Source organism: Capra hircus, chromosome 1 (genome assembly GCF_001704415.2).
Source record: "Capra hircus breed San Clemente chromosome 1, ASM170441v1, whole genome shotgun sequence".
In the NCBI taxonomy this organism is placed as follows: Eukaryota; Metazoa; Chordata; class Mammalia; order Artiodactyla; family Bovidae; genus Capra; species Capra hircus.
The window spans coordinates 39848134-39867623 of NC_030808.1; the positions used below are offsets into that span (position 1 = coordinate 39848134).

At 35.9% G+C, this 19490-nt stretch overlaps 1 protein-coding gene across 1 annotated transcript in view; it reads left to right on the forward strand.

The window, feature by feature from the left end:
* Positions 1 to 19490, forward strand: part of EPHA6 (EPH receptor A6) — a 970250-nt gene that overhangs the window by 61997 nt on the left and 888763 nt on the right. Inside the window, exon 2 of the mRNA XM_013972057.2 lies at positions 15335 to 15399. Within this exon, the coding sequence (XP_013827511.1) occupies positions 15335 to 15399 (65 nt within the window). The remainder of the gene's footprint in view (positions 1 to 15334; positions 15400 to 19490) is intronic.

Consider the following 19490-nt stretch of genomic DNA (forward strand, 5'->3'; position numbering starts at 1 on the left):
CTCTTTCAGAATATTTCTTTGAGGAGCTGCTTATGTAGTGTGATTTTAGATATACCATGAATAAAAACCCAAGTTACTCTCACCAATGGGTGCTGTAATCAGTTCAAATTTAAGCTGAATAAATAAATAGGGTGGAAGGGATAAGAGAAAATGAGTATTCATAAGCACACCTATAAGGACTTCCTTGTAGCTCCAATGGTAAAGAATCTGCCTGCAATGCAGGAGACCAGGGTCCAATCCTTAGGTCGAGCAGTTCCTCCGGAGAAAGGAATGACAATCCACTCCAGTATTCTTGCCTGGAGAATCTCATGGACAGAGAATCCTGGTGGGCTACAGTCCATGGGGTCACAAAGAGTCGGACACGACTGAGCAACTAACACAAGCGCATCTATATGCTGTTTTGGTGTTAAGGTGTTTTCTTACTATGATAAATGCTTTCAGTGGGGCAGCATATAGAGAAGGATGATTTGAACACTGTAATGTCAGAGATGGATATAGATGCAAGGGTGTGGATTCAGAGTGCAGCCTGAGGGCACTCTGTGATGAAAAGGTAGAGGCCAGGTAGATCAGAGCAGGGACTCCGAAAGGTACAGAAAACATCTTCTCACAATCCATTCTGGGCTCCATATAAACACCTACTCATTTTGTCCCTTTACCACATCTGAGAAAAATCATATACAATAACCTTTGACCTTCCCCAATACAAACTGAGGTTAAGTAGCCGTTAAATTTCCTGCAGTGCCTACCTTCCCACTAGTGCTGCACTGCTCTTTCAGTATTTAATTAAGAATATTTTTACCCAGGATATGAGTTTCTTGCCCACACTCATTTATTTGTTCATTCATTCACTTATTTTATTCAACAAATGTATACACATACATACACAAACCCTTTCTTTAAGGAGCTTGTGTTATGTGGGCAGAACTAACTTGTAAATTAATATAACTTTAGTGAAAGTCAATCAGTCGTGTTCGACTCTTTGTAACCCTGTGAACTATACAGTCCGTGGAATTCTGCAGGCAAGAATACTGGAGTGGGTAGCCCTTCCTTCTCCAGGGGATCTTCCCGCCCCAGAAATCGAACCAGCATCTACTGCATTGCAGGCAGATCCTTTTCCAGCAGAGCAAACAGGGAAGCCTTTGTTCAGTTCAACTCAGTTAAGTGACTCAGTCATGTCTGACTCTTTGCAACCCCATTAATTGTGGCATGCCCAGCCTCCCTGTCCATCACCAACTCCCGGAGTTCACTCAGACTCACGTCCATCGAGTCAGTGATGCCATCCAGCCATCTCATCCTCTGTCGTCCCCGTCTCCTCCTGCCCCCAATCCCTCCCAGCATCAGAGTCTTTTCCAATGAGTCAACTCGTCTCATGAAGTAGCCAAGGTATTGGAGTTTTCAGCTTTAGCATCAGTCCTTCCAAAGAACACCTAGGACTTATCTCCTTTACAATGGACTGGTTGGATCTTCTTACAGTCCAAGGGACTCTCAAGAGTCTTCTCCAACAACACAGTTCAAAAGCATCAATTCTACAGTGCTCAGCTTTCTTCACAGTCCAAATCTCACATCCATACATGACCACAGGAAAAACCATAGCCTTGACAGGACGGACCTTTGTTGGCAAAGTAATATCTCTGCTTTTGAATATGCTATGTAGGTTGGTCATAACTTTTCTTCCAGGAGTAAGCGTCTTTTATTTTCATGGCTGCAGTCACCATCTGCAGTGATTTTGGAGCCCCCAAAAAGATAAAGTCTGACACTGTTTCCACTGTTTCCCCATCTATTTGCCATGAAGTGATGGGACCAGATGCCATGATCTTCATTTTCTGAATGTTGAGCTTTAAGCCAACTTTTTCACTCTCCTCTTTCACTTTCATCAAGAGGCTTTTTAGTTCTCTTTGCTTTCTGCCATAAGGGTGGTGTCATCTGCCTATCTGAGGTTATTGATATTTCTCCCAGCAATCTTGATTCCAGCTTGTGCTTCTTCCAGCCCAGCGTTTCTCATGATGTACTCTGCATAGAGGTTAAATAAGCAGGGTGACAATATACAGCCTTGACGTACTCCTTTTCCTATTTGGAACCAGTCTGTTGTTCCATGTCCAGTTCTAACTGTTGCTTCCTGACCTACATATAGGATTCTCAAGAGGCAAGTCAGGTGGTCTGGTATTCCTATCTCTTTCAGAATTTTCCACAGTTTATTGTGATCCACACAGTCAAAGGCTTTGGCATAGTCAATAAAGCAGAAATAGATGTTTTTCTGGAACTCTCTTGCTTTTTCCATGATTCAGCGGATGTTGTCAATTTGAATTCTGGTTCCTCTGCCTTTTCTAAAACCAGCTTGAACATCTGGAAGTTCACAGTTCACGTATTGCTGAAGCCTGGCTTGGAGAATTTTGAGCATTACTTTACTAGCATGTGAGATGAGTGCAATTGTGTGGTAGTTTGAGCAATCTTTGTCATTGCCTTTCTTTGGGACTGGAATGAAAACGGATCTTTTCCAGTCCTGTGGCTACTGCTGAGGTTTCCAAATTTGCTGGTATACTGAGTGCAGCATGTTCACAGCATCATCTTTCAGGATTTGAAATAACTGCACTGGAATTCCATCACCTCCACTAGCTTTGTTCATAGTGATGCTTCCTAAGGCCCTCTTGACTTCACATTCCAGGATGTCTGGCTCTAGGTGAGTGATTACACCATGATTATCTTGGTCATAAAGATCTTTTTTGTACAGTTCTTCTGTGTATTCTTGCCACCTCTTCTTAATATCTTCTTAGATATTGCCTTCTTTATTTGGCTATAATTTCATTGGACAAAGATGTGAATGCTATCCTTTTAAAGTTTATATTTGAAAATTTGACAATACAATTATTGTTTTTACCTGGTACTTTTAAAAATTTCTGATTATTAAAACTTAGGTTAGAAAACGTTTACTTCTGATGTTTAACTTTTATAATCTCCCACTCTAAGTAAAACACTATGTTTCTCCTGACAAATTTAGCAGATGTTTCCTGTATTCGGTACTACTTTGGAGAAGAGTACCCTTCAGGTTGGAAATTGCTATTTCTCTTCCTGTTGTCTACTGGGATTCTTTTCTACAGTGTGTTCATTCCTTAACACTTCTTCAGAAACTGAGAAAAGTGATCCAATTACTGACAGTTTTGATGGTGATGTTGATGTACTATTTGGTGTCCGCCCTTTTAGAAAAGCAATTTAATTCTGTACATTCTAGTAAATAGCTTCAGCCTTTCCTCTTTTGCACCTTCTAAATAAGGGCATTTTAATCTGTTTTACTATTTACATGTTTGAATAAACTATGGCATGCAAGTTGACATGAAAATCTAACAGCTGGAGTTAAAAAATAACACCAGATACTCCTTTAGGGTAGACGTTGTATCTTATAAACTTTCTATACCCTCCATTTGTTAATATAGAGTCTAAATATTGCAAAAACTCAATTAATGTTTGTTGAAATAATATTAAAATATCTTCATATAAAATCAAGTAAAATATTTTTACTATCATGTCCTAAAGAAGGAAGTAAAAACTTTCTATCATGTCTATGTAAGTTTAATGGAAGGAAAAAACAATCTAGTAAAAATTTTTTTCTTTCCATTTTTGGGAGGAAAAAAGAAAAGATTCTTTTTCACTCATAAGCTTTTCTTATAGTCCAGTAAAAGTCATTTTTTCCTTCTCAATGCAGAGCCAAACTTTGGTTTTAAGATAAGGGTTTCAATAGTTTTTTTTAGATTTTTCTTCCGTTATATAGAAATGGTTTTGCAGTGAGATGTACAATACGTTGTAGATGAGACTTCCAAATAAGTAGTCATAAAAAGACAAAGATTTAAGCTCCTTTCAGACATTGACTTTAATTAAAAAAAAAAAAAAAAGGAAAATGTTCAGTGCCATGGAAAACAAGTGAGAAGTGTGATAAAGGAATGAACTAGAAGCACAAGAAGCCTCTCTGATGCTGTGTAAGTGATGGGGAGAAAGTGCAGTGGTTTGAGCTAAGTGGAGTTTTTGAGCAACTTTATGTTGTGAGTTTCTGTGAGAGATGAAAAAGATCATGTTTATGAAATATAAGATTATAAAATGTAAGACTAAAGCCAAGTAGTCTCTTCTACCTATTAAAACTTTGAAGCAGATGAAAATAATACTTCTACTAAATGAAGTTTTCAATACTTAGTTTCTTTATAGGTGAAAGAGTTGAAGATATCAAAATGAAAGTATTATGTATTGCTATTTATTTGTAACATACAAAATTTCTTTTTTTTTTTCTTTAAGCTGGTAGATACTTGAACAATTTATGGGGAAAGCATGACTTGAGGTGGCTCATTGATAAGTCTTAAAGACCTTGTTCAGGAGCCCAGAGGGAACAGACGGATATCTCTCAGTGACCTTGTGATGGATTTAGATCCACTCCTGGTTCTCCTTTGGTCTCTGTGGTAAGCCCTCCTGTCTAATGGCAGACTTTAGAGATGATTATGGGACTGAAGCATATAAGACTATGTCAAGCAGGATTACCATATAAGGTTCTTTTGAGTAAACTAGGAGGGTGTGGAGGTGAGGATAGACGTTACTTGTTATATTTTTAATCAACTTTTTACCATTCATTATTTGGATAAGTTTTTTAGTGACAGTTCTTACTCATTGGTATAACTTGCCTTCTAAAAAGCAAACTAGCTTGAATTCCGCGCCCCACCCCCACCCCGCTTTTCTGCATTTAAAGTGATAGTTTAAGTAGTTTCTGGTTATTATAGCTTATTTTTCCATCAGAACTGAAAAACAGTGATTAGTTTTCAAGAAGGGACAGAGACAAACGTTTGAACCTGCTTTCTGAAAAAGAAAAAAATGAAGATTATTTTTATTAGAGTAGAAAGCTGAAGGTTGTGAGTTCACTTGTTCTAGACTGATTTTATTCTCTAATCTTGAGAAAGCTATTTAAAGTCTCTGTGGTCATATTACCTTATCTTTCAAGTAGGATTTCCAAACTCTCGCCTAAGGTAGACAAAATAACCATGAATAGCACCTGTATTAAAAACAAGCAACAAGAAAAATAGTAAAGCTGTGACAAAACAAAATGCTCTAAGTATACTTAATGAACAAGTATTGATCTCAGTTTCTAGATAAAAGTACTTTGTTATTAATATATAAGAAGGAATGAGTCTCCTTGGAAAATGTCAATATTCAGAGGGAGATACTAAGGAGTAAACATAATAATCCTATGTTTACTTAAAGCAATCAGTGTTTGATTTATTTTTAGAAATTAAATATTGATTCTAACTCTCTGTGAGGGTAAAAACCCATAGTATCTGAAAGTTAAAATGGGATTTTTGCCAATCAAACACATGCAGTTATGTCAAAACATTTGTTAATATGGTAACCTAAATGCCAGTAGTAAAATAGGATTTAGGCAGGTTGATATTGAAGTAGACTACTGCTGTTTATAGATAGGTGGATATTAATAAATATAGATCCCTACATGCTTATGTATCTGTGCCTTTAATTCAAATTATTCTGTGATTGTTTTATATCTGGTCATGATGTCAGAAGTGTTCCCTTATTTTACCTATGTTATGGGAGGTGGTAAGTGTGTTACAGTCAATGGAACATGGAACTAACTAAAATCTCTACTAACTTGTTACTGAGTGACTTTATCTTTCTGGGTCTTTGTAAGAAGTCTGTTGGAGAAAATTCTAAACCAGTGTTTACAGCTGTCTGAATGTTTAAAAATACTGATAAACCTTTGGACTCGATTCACATGCCATTAACTTGAATTTTTATGGTAAAACTATCCTAAAAGAATAACTACTTTCTTAGTGGGTTGATTGATCTCTTATTGTTTAATTTTTTCAAAATACTATATTAAATAAAATCTCTTCATTTTTTATTGTGCAGTTGGAATGAAGATGATCTTCTATTATATACTGTAAACCTATATGCTAATTGTTTTTTAAAAAATAGCTTTTAAAAATTAATTTATTTATTTTAACTGGAGGCTAATTACAATATTGTAGTGGTTTTTGCCATACATTGACATGACTCAGCCATGGGTGTACATGTTCTCCCCATCCTGAACCCCCCTCCCACCTCCCTCCTCATCCCATCCCTCAGGGTCATCCCAGTGCACCAGCCCCGAGCACCCTGTATCATGCATCGAACCTGGACTGGCAATCTGTTTCACATATGATAATATACATGTTTCAATGCTATTCTCTCAAATCATCCCACCCACACCTTTTCCCACAGAGTCCAAAGGACTGTTCTTTACATCTGTGTCTCTTTTGCTGTCTCGCATACAGGGTCATTGTTACCATCTTTCTAAATGTTTTTAAATTAATATATCTTAAATTTAGTGAAAGGAATATAAAGATTCAATAAATTATCCAATGGAAAGAAATTAACATTGAGCTTCTTAATGTTGGGTACTTATTACTCTAACATGTAATCCAGTGCTATCAACCTTGTCTTTGTCATTTAATATCTTCTTTTAACTACAATAACATTTTCTTATAACTTCCAAAGAATGAGTAAATGGAGCACTAATAAATTAAGAGATATTTTCAGAGAAAATATGCTAGAGATTTATTTCTGAAAATTGATAGGGAAATTGTGCATAGTTTAACCTATTCTATGCATTATGTTGCTTATTAAATGATATAAACATTTTAAAACTTTAGGTTGATACCATCAACCTACTACTTTTATGTATTGTTAGTTTATCCAATTTCTCATTTATTATGATATGAATAAATAATTATTATTTTCATGTGTAACCCCTAAAAAAATCACTGGTGTTAATCTTACCATTTTTAAAATCTTAATAATAAATTAAAAATAATAGAGTATTGAGTTTTACTGAAATTAATATTGAGATGGTGTTCTTTTTCTCTCTCAGTTTACAGTATTTTTGTACTCTAGTAGGAACTAGATTGGAGAAGGCAGTGGCAACCCACTCCAGTACTCTTGCCTGGAAAATCCAATGGACAGAAGAGCCTGGTAGGCTGCAGTCCATGGGTTCACAAAGAGCTGGACACGACTCTTTTGACTGAGTGACTTCTCTTTCTCTTTTCACTTTCATGCATTGGAGAAGGAAATGGCAACCCACTCCAGTGTTCTTGCCTGGAGAATCCCAGGGACGGTGGAGCCTAGTGAGCTGCTGTCTATGGGGTCTCACAGAGTCAGACATGACTGAAGCAACTTAGCAGCAGCAGCAGGGACTAGATAACTTTTTTTTTTTAACTTTATTTTACTTTACAATACTATATTGGTTTTGCCGTACATCACCATGAATTAGCCACAGGTGTACATGAGTTCCCAATCCTGAACCCTCCTCCCACTTCCCTCCCCATACCATCTCTCTGGGTCATCCCAGTGCACCAGCCCCAAGCATCCTGTATTCTGCATCGAACCTAGACTGGCGATTCATTTCTTACATGATATTATATATGTTTCAATGACATTCTCCCAAATCATCCCACCCTCTCCCTCTCCCACAGAGTCCAAAAGTCTGTTCTATACATCTGTGTCTCTTTTGCTGTCTCGCATACAGGGTTATTGTTACCATCTTTCTAAATTCCACATATATGTGTTAGTATACTGTATTGGTGTTTTTCTTTCATTTAAAGCCAGCAGGAGGAGCTCTCACCTTGCTGGGTCCAATGTAATTAGTATGCCTGAAAAATCTGAGTTTGTGGGGTTTTTGTCTATGAAGCAACTGATAAAATTTAAACATATGTCACATGTAATGGTGTTAAAAATAAAACTAAATCCTTAGTTTTATTTTGATATTAATGCATCCTTCACCTGTCAGGAATGCAAATTTGAAATTTTGCTGTTCTTATGAATTTTTAGAAGGTATGATTGCAGTTTAATGAGGAAGACCGAGCAGTTATGTAAATCTTGTTTCATGAAGCTACTAATAAACAAAAAAGGTGCTCTTAAGGATCTTCACTGTTGCAGATATGTAGATTTTCTTTTTTGTTGTTGTTTATTTTGAAATGACTGTATTTCAGTTTACAAATTATAAATATTTTAAGAATTGAGCAGCCCAAACATATTTTAAAAAATAATTACCTCAGTTAATCGATTAATTATTTTGACAGTCTATGAAAAAGAAATCTTCACTGATAGACTTCAATATTAGGGAGTTTTATACTCTGTACTCTAATAAACTCCCTGATTTAAATGTCATGATACCAATAAAGCTTCTGTAGAACCCATTGATGAGAAAAGTAGGATGTAAACTTATCTAGATTTGGAATCAGGAAAGTAAATGATTTTTCTCTGCATCTCCAAAAATAAAAAGAGAAAAACAAATTATGAAGTTTTATATTCAAACTTAAAAGGAAGTAAGAAAACACTATAAATTTTTAAAGGAGTAGTCTAGCATCGGCTTCCCTTATAGCTTAGATGGTCTGGTCAAGAATCTGCCTGTAATGCAGGAGATCCTGGTTTGATTCCTGGGTGGGGAAGATCCGCTGGAGAAGGGATAGGCTAACCACTCCAGTATCCTTGAGCTTCGCTTGTGGCTCAGCTGGTAAAGAATTCACCCACAATGCAGGAGACTTGGGTTTGATCCCTGCACTGGGAAGATACCCTGGAGAAGGGAACAGCTACCCACTCCAGTATTATGGCCTGGAGAATTCCATGGACTGTGTAGTCCATGGGGTCGCAAAGAGTCAGACACGACTGAGTGACTTTCTTACTTACTTCCTTATTCTAGCTTGAATCTCCTTGGTTGGAATCACTTTGTGATCCTAGGGAAAATATGTAAGCTCTCTGAGCCTTAGTTTTCTCACCGGTAACTTGAGCATTTAAAAAAAAAAAAGAAAGAAAAAAGAAAATATAGGGCAGTGTGAGATTCCATGAAGAAGGAAACATAAACCATCCTTCCTATATGTATGTGTGCTATGTCACTTCAGCCGTATCTAACTCTCTGCGACCCCATGGACTGGAGCCTACCAGGCTCTTCTGTTCATGGGATTTTCGAGGCAAGAATACTGGAGTGGGTTACCATGCTGTTCTCCAGAGGATCATCTTGACCCAGGGATCAAACCCATGTCTCTTATGTCTCCTGCAGTAGGAGGCAGGTTCTTTATCACTAGCACCAACTGGGAAGCCTATCTGACTGATTTAATATCATTACTTACTCAGCCTGCTAGGGAAAAAATGCGGAGAAGGCGATGGCACCCCACGCCAATACTCTTGCCTGGAAAATCCCAGGGACGGGGTAGCCTGGTGGGCTGCCATCTATGGTGTCGCACAGAGTCAGATGGAAGCGACTTAGCAGCAGCAGCAGCAGGGAAAGAATGAGCTTCCGAATGGCTTAGTGGAAAAACTGGAAATAGAACTGCCTTATGACCCAGCAAACCCAGCAGTGTATGCCACTGCTGGGCATACACACAGAAGAAACCAGAATTGAAAGAGACACATGTACCCCAATGTTCACTGCAGCACTGTTTCTAATAGCCAGGATATGGAAGCAACCTAGATGTCCATCAGCAGATGAATGGATAAGAAAGCCGTGGTACATATACACAATGGAGTATTACTCAGCCATTGAAAAGAATACATTTGAATCAGTTCTAATGAGGTGGATGAAACTGGAACCTATTATACAGAGTGAAGTAAGCCAGAAAGAAAAACACCAATACATTATACTAATGCATATATATGGAATTTAGAAAGATGGTAATGATAACCCTGTATGCAAGACAGCAAAAGAGACACAGATGTATAGAACAGTCTTTTGGGCTCTGTAGGAGAGGGAAAGGGTGGGATGATTTGGGAGAATGGCATTGAAACATGTATACTATCATATATGAAACAAGTCGCCAGTCCAGGTTCAATGCATGATACTGGATGCTTGGGCCTGGTGCACTAATATGACCCAGAGGGATGGTATGGGGAGTGAGGAGGGAGGGGGGTTCAGAATGGGGAACACGTGTATACCTGTGGTGGATACATATTGATATATGGCAAAACCAATACAATATTGTAAAGTAATTAACCTCCAATTAAAATAAATAAATTTATATTAAAAAAAAGAATCTTCTGCAACACAGGACACGAGACACGGGTTCAATCCATGCAAGATCCCCTAGAGTAAGAAATGGCAACTCACTCGAATATTCTTGCCTGGAAAATCCCATGGACAGAGGAGCCTGCTAGGTTCCAATCTATGCAGTCACAAAGAGTTAGACATGAATGATGTATTCCAAGATATAAATGTGTTAAATGAGTAACATTAAATTATTGAGTGCCCCAAAGTAGATTCTGCTATTACACGTTTCTGAGTTCTTTTCTATAGTATATTGTTGTTTATTCGCTAAACTGTGTGTGACTCTTTTGTGACCCCATGGATTAGTCTGCTAGTGTCCTCTGTCTGTGGAATTTCCCAGGCAAGAATACAGGAGTGGGTTGCCATTTCCTTCTCCAGAGGATCTTCCCAACCCAGGGACTGAATTTGTGTCTCCTGTATTGGCAGGTGGTTTCTTTACCACTGACTTGGAGAAGGAAATGACAACACACTCCAGTGTTCTTAACTGGAGAATCCCAGGGACAGGGGAGCCTGGTGGGCTGCCATCTATGGGGTCTCACAGAGTCAGACATGACTGAAGCGACTTAGCAGCAGAAACAACATGTATATACCAAAAATAAAATTATATTCATGTGATAACTTAAGCTTTGAGTTTGAATATTTATTATGACATCAGCTTTTTTCTCTAATATGTGAGATTATTATTTTTATACTGAATGAACCCAAATGCCATCAAGTACCACTTTGTGAATTTGCATATGTGTGTTTGTGGTGTGTGTGTGTGTGTGTGTATGTATGCATTTGTACTTTCTTTTACTTGTAGGCTTGTTAGAATTATATGTTAATATGGTGTAAATGAAGCTATAAAGAAAGCCTTTTTAAAAGCTCTAGCCCTTTATGTGTTTTTTTTTTTAATCTCTTTACATGATATTAGCAGCATTGGAAGTCATTAGCTAAATATATTAATTCATTAAGGACAGAAAATGTTGTAGCCTAATTTGGTCATTCCTTCTTCATTTATTAACTCAAATATTTCAATACGATGAATGTTCCTTCATTAACTATTTATTTATTTATAAATAGTTCATATATTAAAAACAAAATAAGTATTTTATGCTTTTCAGATTTTTTACCAGTTTTTAAAATAATGGCTTCCTAGTGTACTGCAAAATATATTAATAGGTATATTTTATCATTATTAATGCATGGATTTAAGCATATTTGAAGTGTTTTAGTCCCTTATAGTCATTAATCTTGTGTATGTTCAAATTATCTATTTTTAGCCAATGGAAGTTTAAGCCAGTTGCTTCTTGAGTCCTTTTTACATGCCCCTAGTAAACACTGATATATTCCTTGATTTGGTATAAGGACTATGAAACACCACCAATGAACTAATTTAAAAAAACATAAAAAATAAATGGAACCTTGATCTGGTCAAGCCACTTAATATATCTACCAATTTAAAGAAAATACAGAAAATGGGGAAGTATGTTCAGTGATTTCTCACAAAAGGGAAAATCTAGACTGTGTGATAAAACTACTTTTGTGGGTCAAATTTTTTTCTAGTAAATTTTATTTCATGTAGTGAAAAAATAACTGGCTAGTTAAAACAGCAATGAGATACTATTGTACATCTGTTAGAATGCCTTAAAAAAAAAAAAAAAGAAAACTGAACAGTACCAAGTTCTGGTAAAGACGTAGAACAATTGGAAAATCGTACATTCTACTAAAGGGAATGTAAAACTACACAGCCATTTTGGAAACCAGTTTGATGGTTTCTTTAAAAATAAACATTCTTTATGTAATTCAGTAATTAATATTTACAATGGAGAAATGAAAACTTCGGTTTGTATAAAAATCTGTACATGAAAATTCATCAGCTAGGGAATTCCATTCTGTATAATACTTTTCAGCAATAAAAAGGGACTGAGTGTTCAGTTGTATATACTGATACACACAGCGACATAAATGAATCTCAAATGTGTTATGCTGAGTGAAAGAAAGCAGGCTCAAAACACATCATATGATTTCATCCTATGTATGATTTCAGTCATTCACCATTCTGGGAAAGTGAAAATCAAGGGACAGAAGTCAGATTAATGGTTTCTGGGGATTATTGAGGGGACTGGATTTACCATAAAGGATCACATGGGAAATTTTGGTGGTGATGGAAATATTCTATAGCTTGATTGTAGTGGTAGTTTTATGATATCGGAGTTTGTCACAATTCCTAGAAATGCTCATTTAAATAGGCTGAATTTTATTGTAAGTAAATCATACCTCAGTAAACCTAACTTAAAAAAAGGAAAAAGTGGGGGCCTATAAAATTTAAAAAAAAAATGAAGAGAACAAGACCTCATTGTAATGTATGGACTTATTTAGATCTTGATTTTCTGTTAAAATAAGTTGGGACCATAGGAATATTGAACACTGACTGGATATTTGATGATATTAATTAATACATACTATTTATAGCAATGGATTGAGATATTATAGTTATATTAAGAGGAATCTTTATCTTAGATATACATACTGAAATTTTTACAGATGAAATTAGATGATTACTAGAATTTGCTTCAAAGAAATCTTGCAGTAAGAGTAGGTATGCAAGTGTAGATGAAATAAGATTGGCTATAGGTTTGTAACAATTGAGGCAGGGTAATTAATACAATGAGAGTTCATTGTACTGTTTTCTCCACATTTTAAAGTATTTGAGAATTTTGCATAATTAAAATTAATTAAATGATTGAAGCTCAGTTTTACAAATATATGCTTAGTGAATATATTGGAAAAATATCCTCAATGAGCATGTAGAGTTTATCCCAGAACTTTAAGCAGGGTTTCATACTAAAAATCAATAAAGTATACAGTCATTCAAATAAAAAATAAAATCACAGAATCCTTACCGTAAACACCAAACAACAGATGCAAATAAACACATTTCCAATGGCACTTTTTTAAACAACCAAAAACCCTCCACTTTCTTAGCTAGATAAAATAAAACTTGGGATACCAAAGCACTGTTTCTTACTGTTTGGTCCATGACCTTACTGGGGATTTGGTGATAGAAGTTAAAAATATGGGTCGTATGTGAAGCTGAAACTCCCAATGCTTTGGCCACCTGATGTGAAGAACTGACTCATTGGAAAAGACCCTGATGCTGGGAAAGACTGAAGGCAGGAGGAGAAGGGGACAACAGAGGATAAGGTGGTTGGATGGTATTACTGACTCGATGGACATGAGTTTAAGCAAGCTCCAAGTGTTGGTGATGGACAGGGAAGCCTGGCGTGCTGTACTCCATGGGGCCTCAAAGAGTCAGACACAACTGAGCGACTGAACTGAACACATTCACTTGGTGGAAACACTACCAAAATACTTCCCAGTTGATCTCCATTTATCTTTCTAGATCATTTCTGTCCTCTTAATTCCCCTAAATATTTTCCACTCCTACTTCCCACTCCAGCAACTGAGAACTAATTTAGTTATATCTCAGTGACTTTATAGAAGGTATTCTAAAATAAATGTTTCTCAGCACATGTGATTAAAGACCCCTTCGTCATAGCCCAGACCAAATTGCATTTCCTTTATGAAATCATCTCAGACCTCCATGCCAGGCTTTTTGTTGTTGTTATTCAGCTGCTAAGTCATGTCTGATTCTGAAACCCCATGGACTGCAGCATTCCAGGCTTCCGTGTCCTTCGCTATCTCCCAGAGTTTGCTCAAACTTATATCTATTGTATTGATGATGCCATCCAACCATCTCATCCTTGGTTGTCCCTTTCTCCTCCTGCCTTCACTCTTTCCCAGCATCAGTGTCTTTTCCAGTGAATCAGTTCTTTGCATCAAGTGGCCAAAGTATTGGAGCTTCAGCTTTCTCACCAGTCCTTTCAATGAATATTCAGAGTTGACTTCCTTTAGGATTCATGGGTTTGATCTCCTTGCAGTCCAAGTGACTCTCAAGGGTCTTCTCCAGCACCACAGTTTGAAAGCATCAGTTCTTGGGTGCTCAACCTTCTTTAAGGCCCAACTCCCATATCCATTCAGCCTTAGCCTGATTTAATTGTTAAGCTATTGTGTAGTCTACAATTTTAGAATTTAAGAGAATATGTCCTGATTATTTGTTTTTATGTCTTCCCAACCAGATTATGAGTTACTTTTGGTCAGGGAAAAAGGTATATGTTTTTTGTTTTGGCTTTTACTTCCTTTAGCAGTAAGTATACTAGCACATACAATAAAAATGTAATCCATGCTTTAAAGATATGTTTATTCAAAATGAGTTGCCAATCATATAAAAGAAAACACAGAAAGAAAATATACAGACCTGCTTTAAAATTTTCTTTCTTTAGTATGGTAAAAAAAAAAAAAAGAAAAAAAAGACTATTTTTATAAATGAGAGGGAAAGCAAAGGTAGTCATTTCACTGTTGGTCTGCAAAGTGGCCCCATACTCACATGGGGCAAGGACAGAGCAAAGGAAGGAGCAGATCACTCCAGATTGGTAGGTGACAGGTTTAATAAGTAGTCTTATATGTACAAGACTTGTCTTATGCAGCTGCCAAACAAGTAGGCCTCTGCACTTGACCACCAGAGTCCTAGAGATCTCAACAGGGTTTAGTCATATGCACAATACAGATGGTTTCAGCAGCACCTTACCCTCTCAAGGCTCTGCCCTTAGAACAGCTACTGCTGCGGGAATGATAGGCAGAGTGTACATTCTAAGGACAGGCGAGGAGCTCAAGAGCCTCCCATCCATTGGTAAGGTCCTGCTTATGGGTCATCTGGTGGTTGTATTCTTGCTTACCTCTTCCAACATTTATCATTTTTACTAAAGATGACTGTGTTAGTTCTGTTATTCCATTTCATTTAGTGCTATTAAACACATGTTTCTTATTTTAAAATTAATATGTAACTACCACATTCATTTTATATTTGCCTTGTGGCTCAGCTGGTAAAGAATCCACCAGCAATGTGGGAGACCTGGGTTTGATCCCTGGGTTGGAAAGATCCCCTGGAGAAGGGAACAGCTACCCACTCCAGTATTCTGGCCTGGAGAATTCCATGGACTGTATAGTCCCTGGGGTCGCAAAGAGTCAGACACAAGTGAGTGACTTTCACTTTCAATATTATTATATATTAAGCTTTAGTATTTATAAATAATTTTATGTAAGTCATGCAACTTATTAAAGCTAATTCAAGGAATAATCATAAAGGTAGTTGATAGTGATTTAAATAACTAGTTTCTATTTACATCAATTAAGAAGTTCATGCAAGAAATTTTTTTGTTGTTTATTTGATTCCAGTTGTGTTGCTTGATACAACAACTGTGCTGGGAGAGCTAGGATGGAAAACATATCCATTAAATGGGGTAAGTTTAAATATCTTTCAAAATTGTTATTCTGCTGGGTTTTAGGGTGTATTATAATAGTTAAAATTGTTCAGTGTTTTAAGTATGAATTTTAGCATAAAACTTAAATCCTATGGAAAAGATTAAAATACAATTAGAACTGGTAATCAATGGAATGATATATAAAAATGCTTTCTTCTAAATTAGTAATTGTTCTTTAATATATTGTTTATATATAGTAGTATTACAATAGTGCCCATATAAATATTTTCTTTAAAAATAAATGTTTTCTGTGTATATGTTAAATTTGGTAAACTCATTGAATATTTGTATATAAACAACTTTAGATTATCATACCATAAGTCTATTTTACAGATATCATTTGGTGTTCATTAGGAAATATGAATCTTCTAAAGTAGTGTATGTCTTTTGAACTTTTCAAAAAGATACCTTATGGTTAGATTTTTGTTAGCAGAGTGTAGTTGCTTTTGAAAGGCTTATAAGGATGTATAATTTACTAAGTACAGTTTTGCGGGTATTGACATCATTTTAGCTATGGTTGTACTAGATTTTTTACATGTTTTGATATATTTTGCCTCATTTTCACATTCAGTTTATTTCTACATTTTTTATTTCAAGCTAAAATAAAAGGGTGATTTGTGATGCTTTTTACCTTGATTTTGTCTGTTTGCAACAATGGAGGCAGTCAGTTGTTTCTAGATATACTTGGATTAGCTTTTCTTCCTTTTCTTAGAAACTGTATTTTTCTCATTCATGACATTCTCCCTGCTACTATTCTACATTGCTTTTTTCTGTTATATTTACAAATTTAAATCTGAAAGGGGAAGTTGACCCAAAGTTGTTTTGTTTTTAGAATCATTAAAATAATGCTATTTGAGTATGACCTTTATGCCAGGAGTTATTCAACAGTCATTCATTAAATTTTTATTTTCAAATAAAAATCCTGTAAGAGTTTGATCTTTCTTTGTTTAACAGGTTTTTTTGTTTCTTTAGATTTGTTTGTTTATAGCCTGTGATTTTATTGTTTCTAAAGTTTTAAGAGTTATTATCAAGCCATTTCTGAGAATGTATCTTTTAAACTAAGATTATGCTTGTACCTTCATTATCTTATTTTCATTAAAATGAATATACATCAGTATTCATTGAATGTAGTTAGTATGTTATATTAATCACAGTTACTTTGAAGTGAATAAAGCTTCTTTTCCAGAATATCTTTCCAAGATATATATCTTTTTCTCAGTAGATGAAGTAACTTATAAAGACTTACAAATGATTAAGTAGTCTATAAGCCCCACTTTTTCATTTTCTGAATAAAAGGACAAACAATGTTAGCTGTCATACTATCACTGATTTTATGTAATCATAGCCAAAGAATCATATAAGGAACAGTAGGAGTTGTGCCCCTGCTCTGGTGATTGTGTTTGGCTTGATCACAGGGCTGCCTTTCTTAATGCAAACTGGTAACCAGGAGACATAGGGACTTACAGAGTTACAAATAAACTCACTACTATCGTTCTTATAATGATTTTGTCATAGGTGTTATGAATTGGGAATTTTTCAATGTCTGGTTTATTATATAAAGAGAGGACAGAGTTGTCTGAAAAATTATGTTTATTTCATAGTTTTCTATTTGCCAGACACTGCTCTGAGAATTTTATATCCTTTTATTTTTCACAATGGCCCTATGAAGTTTGTCTTAGTTCCATTTCCCTGTGGGAGAAACCTAGTATTAAGGACAATAAGGAACAAAAGATACCAAGAATTTATAGGCCAGGTAGTGAATGATGTGCTTCAATACATGCTGCATTATTTCTGACTCTAGTGCCTGTATACTTATGATGGCCCTGCAAACAGAGGAGGATTGGAAACTATAAAAAGCCAGTTACTTATGTGTGCAAATTGCATAATTGATTCAGATTTTTTTTATCCCCTTGATAAACTTACTGTTAAACTGGTACATTTTGGGCACCAACCAAGAATGAGCAGGAAAAGAGAGAAAGAAGAAGGAAAGGAAACTACAGTAGAAAATAAATATGATAGAATAAGGTAGCAAAGGAAAAGATGGTTAAAAATTCATTGAGCATTTACCACATGCTAGGCTTTGTTCAAAGCACTTTACTAACACGAGTCCTAGAAATCAAGCATAAATTTTCTCTATTGAAAGATGTGAACCTGAGGTACTTTAAATAACTTCTACATGATCACAGAGCGAGGAAGTAATTCAGCAAAATTTCTAAGCCAAACATATTTTAATCTTCACATGTATCTGTGGTCATTTCACAGCTCAGTGCTTTTTATTTAAGATTCTGCCAAGTAAAGATAAAGGGCAATGACCAATACATATAGACTACAGAGGGAAAGTAATACAAGGATTCAGACATTAAAAAGCAACCTGAATACTCAATTACCCTGGGATATCACTGATGGGATAGTCTATATTACCTTTAGATTATCATCCAGATAATAATGCATATATAGACAATGTCAGTGGTAGGACATTGGGAAATTGGAGCACATGGAAATATTTGTAAGAGATATGGATGCAGCTTCATGAATTAGATAAAATAAAGGTGAATCAAGGGAAATAGTAAAATGGATAGATGACATTGGTAAATTTTAAAGAATACACAACTTAAGTTTCTCTTTTAATGAAGAGAATAGGTTACTGACAAGAATAGAGCTTTCAGTTCAGTCGATCAGTCGTGTCCGACTCTCTGCAACCCCATGGACTACAGCATGCCAGGCTTCCCTTGTCCATCCCCAACTCCTGGAACTTGCTCAAACTCATGTCGATCACTTTGGTGATGCCATCCAACCACCTCATCATCTGTTGTCCCCTTGTCCTCCTGCCTTCAGTCTTTCCCAGCATCAGGGTCTTTTCCCGTGAGTTGGTTCTTCACATCAGGTGGCCAAAATATTGGAGTTTCAGCTTCAGCATCAGTCTTCCAATGACTATTCAGGACCGATTTCCTTTAGGACTGACTGGTTTGATCTCTGTGCAGTCTAAGGGATTCTCAAGAGTCTTCTCCAACACCACAGTTCAAAAGCATCACTTCTTCAGCACTCAGCTTTCTTTATAGTCCAACTCTCACATACATACATGACTACTGGAAGAACCATAGCTTTGACTAGATGGGCCTTTGTTGGCAAAGTAATATATCTGCTTTTTAATATTCTGTCTAGCTTGGTCAAAACTTTTCCTCCAAGGAAAAATGTCCTAATTTCATGGCTGCAGTCACCATCTGCAGTGATATTGGAGCCCCCAAAAATAAAGTTTCTGACTGTTCCCATTGTTTCCCCATCCATTTGCCAGGAAGTGATGGGACCAGATGCCATGATCTTAGTTTTCTGAATGTTGAGTTTTAAGCCAAATTTTTCACTCTTTCACTTTCATCAAGAGGCTCTTTAGTTCTTCACTTTCTGCCATTAGGGTGTTGTCACCTGTGTATCTGAGGTTATTGATATTTCTCCTGGCAATCTTGATTCCAGCTTGTGTGTCATCCAGCTGGGCATTCTGCATGAATAGAGCTTTACTTGGTGCTATTTATAGGTTAAAACAAGTGACGAGATAAGCAGAAAGGATGGAAAAACTTTGAGCCATGGTAATTTGAATGGCCATTTTAACTAAAGTTGCCTTTTCTCAGAGATACTACTTAAGTTGGTTTTACAAATATGTAAAGACAACTAGATGATGTATTTGACAATCTTTTGACATAAAGCATATCTGGTGTTTTTCTGAATAAAGTATTTCCTAGGAATAACTTTTAAATTGATAAGATTTTCTTCATATTAAGAAATATTTTTGAAATCATATAAACTATGTGACTTAGTAAATTATCTCATACTGGTTTTATTTTTTATTCTTTTATTTTTTTAACTTAAAATGCCCTTTTTACCCATAGAAACATACTGACTGATGTAGTTACAATAGTAGGCATTCATTTTGTACCTGTAAAGAAAACCATTTCAGGTTATTTGAATAAAACTTCAGCGCCGTTGGTTAGCAAATATGAAAAATAGATGAGTAATCTCAAGAAAATGATTCATTAGGCTTTCAAAAATGAAAAGAAAATATGTTTATTCTGAAATGC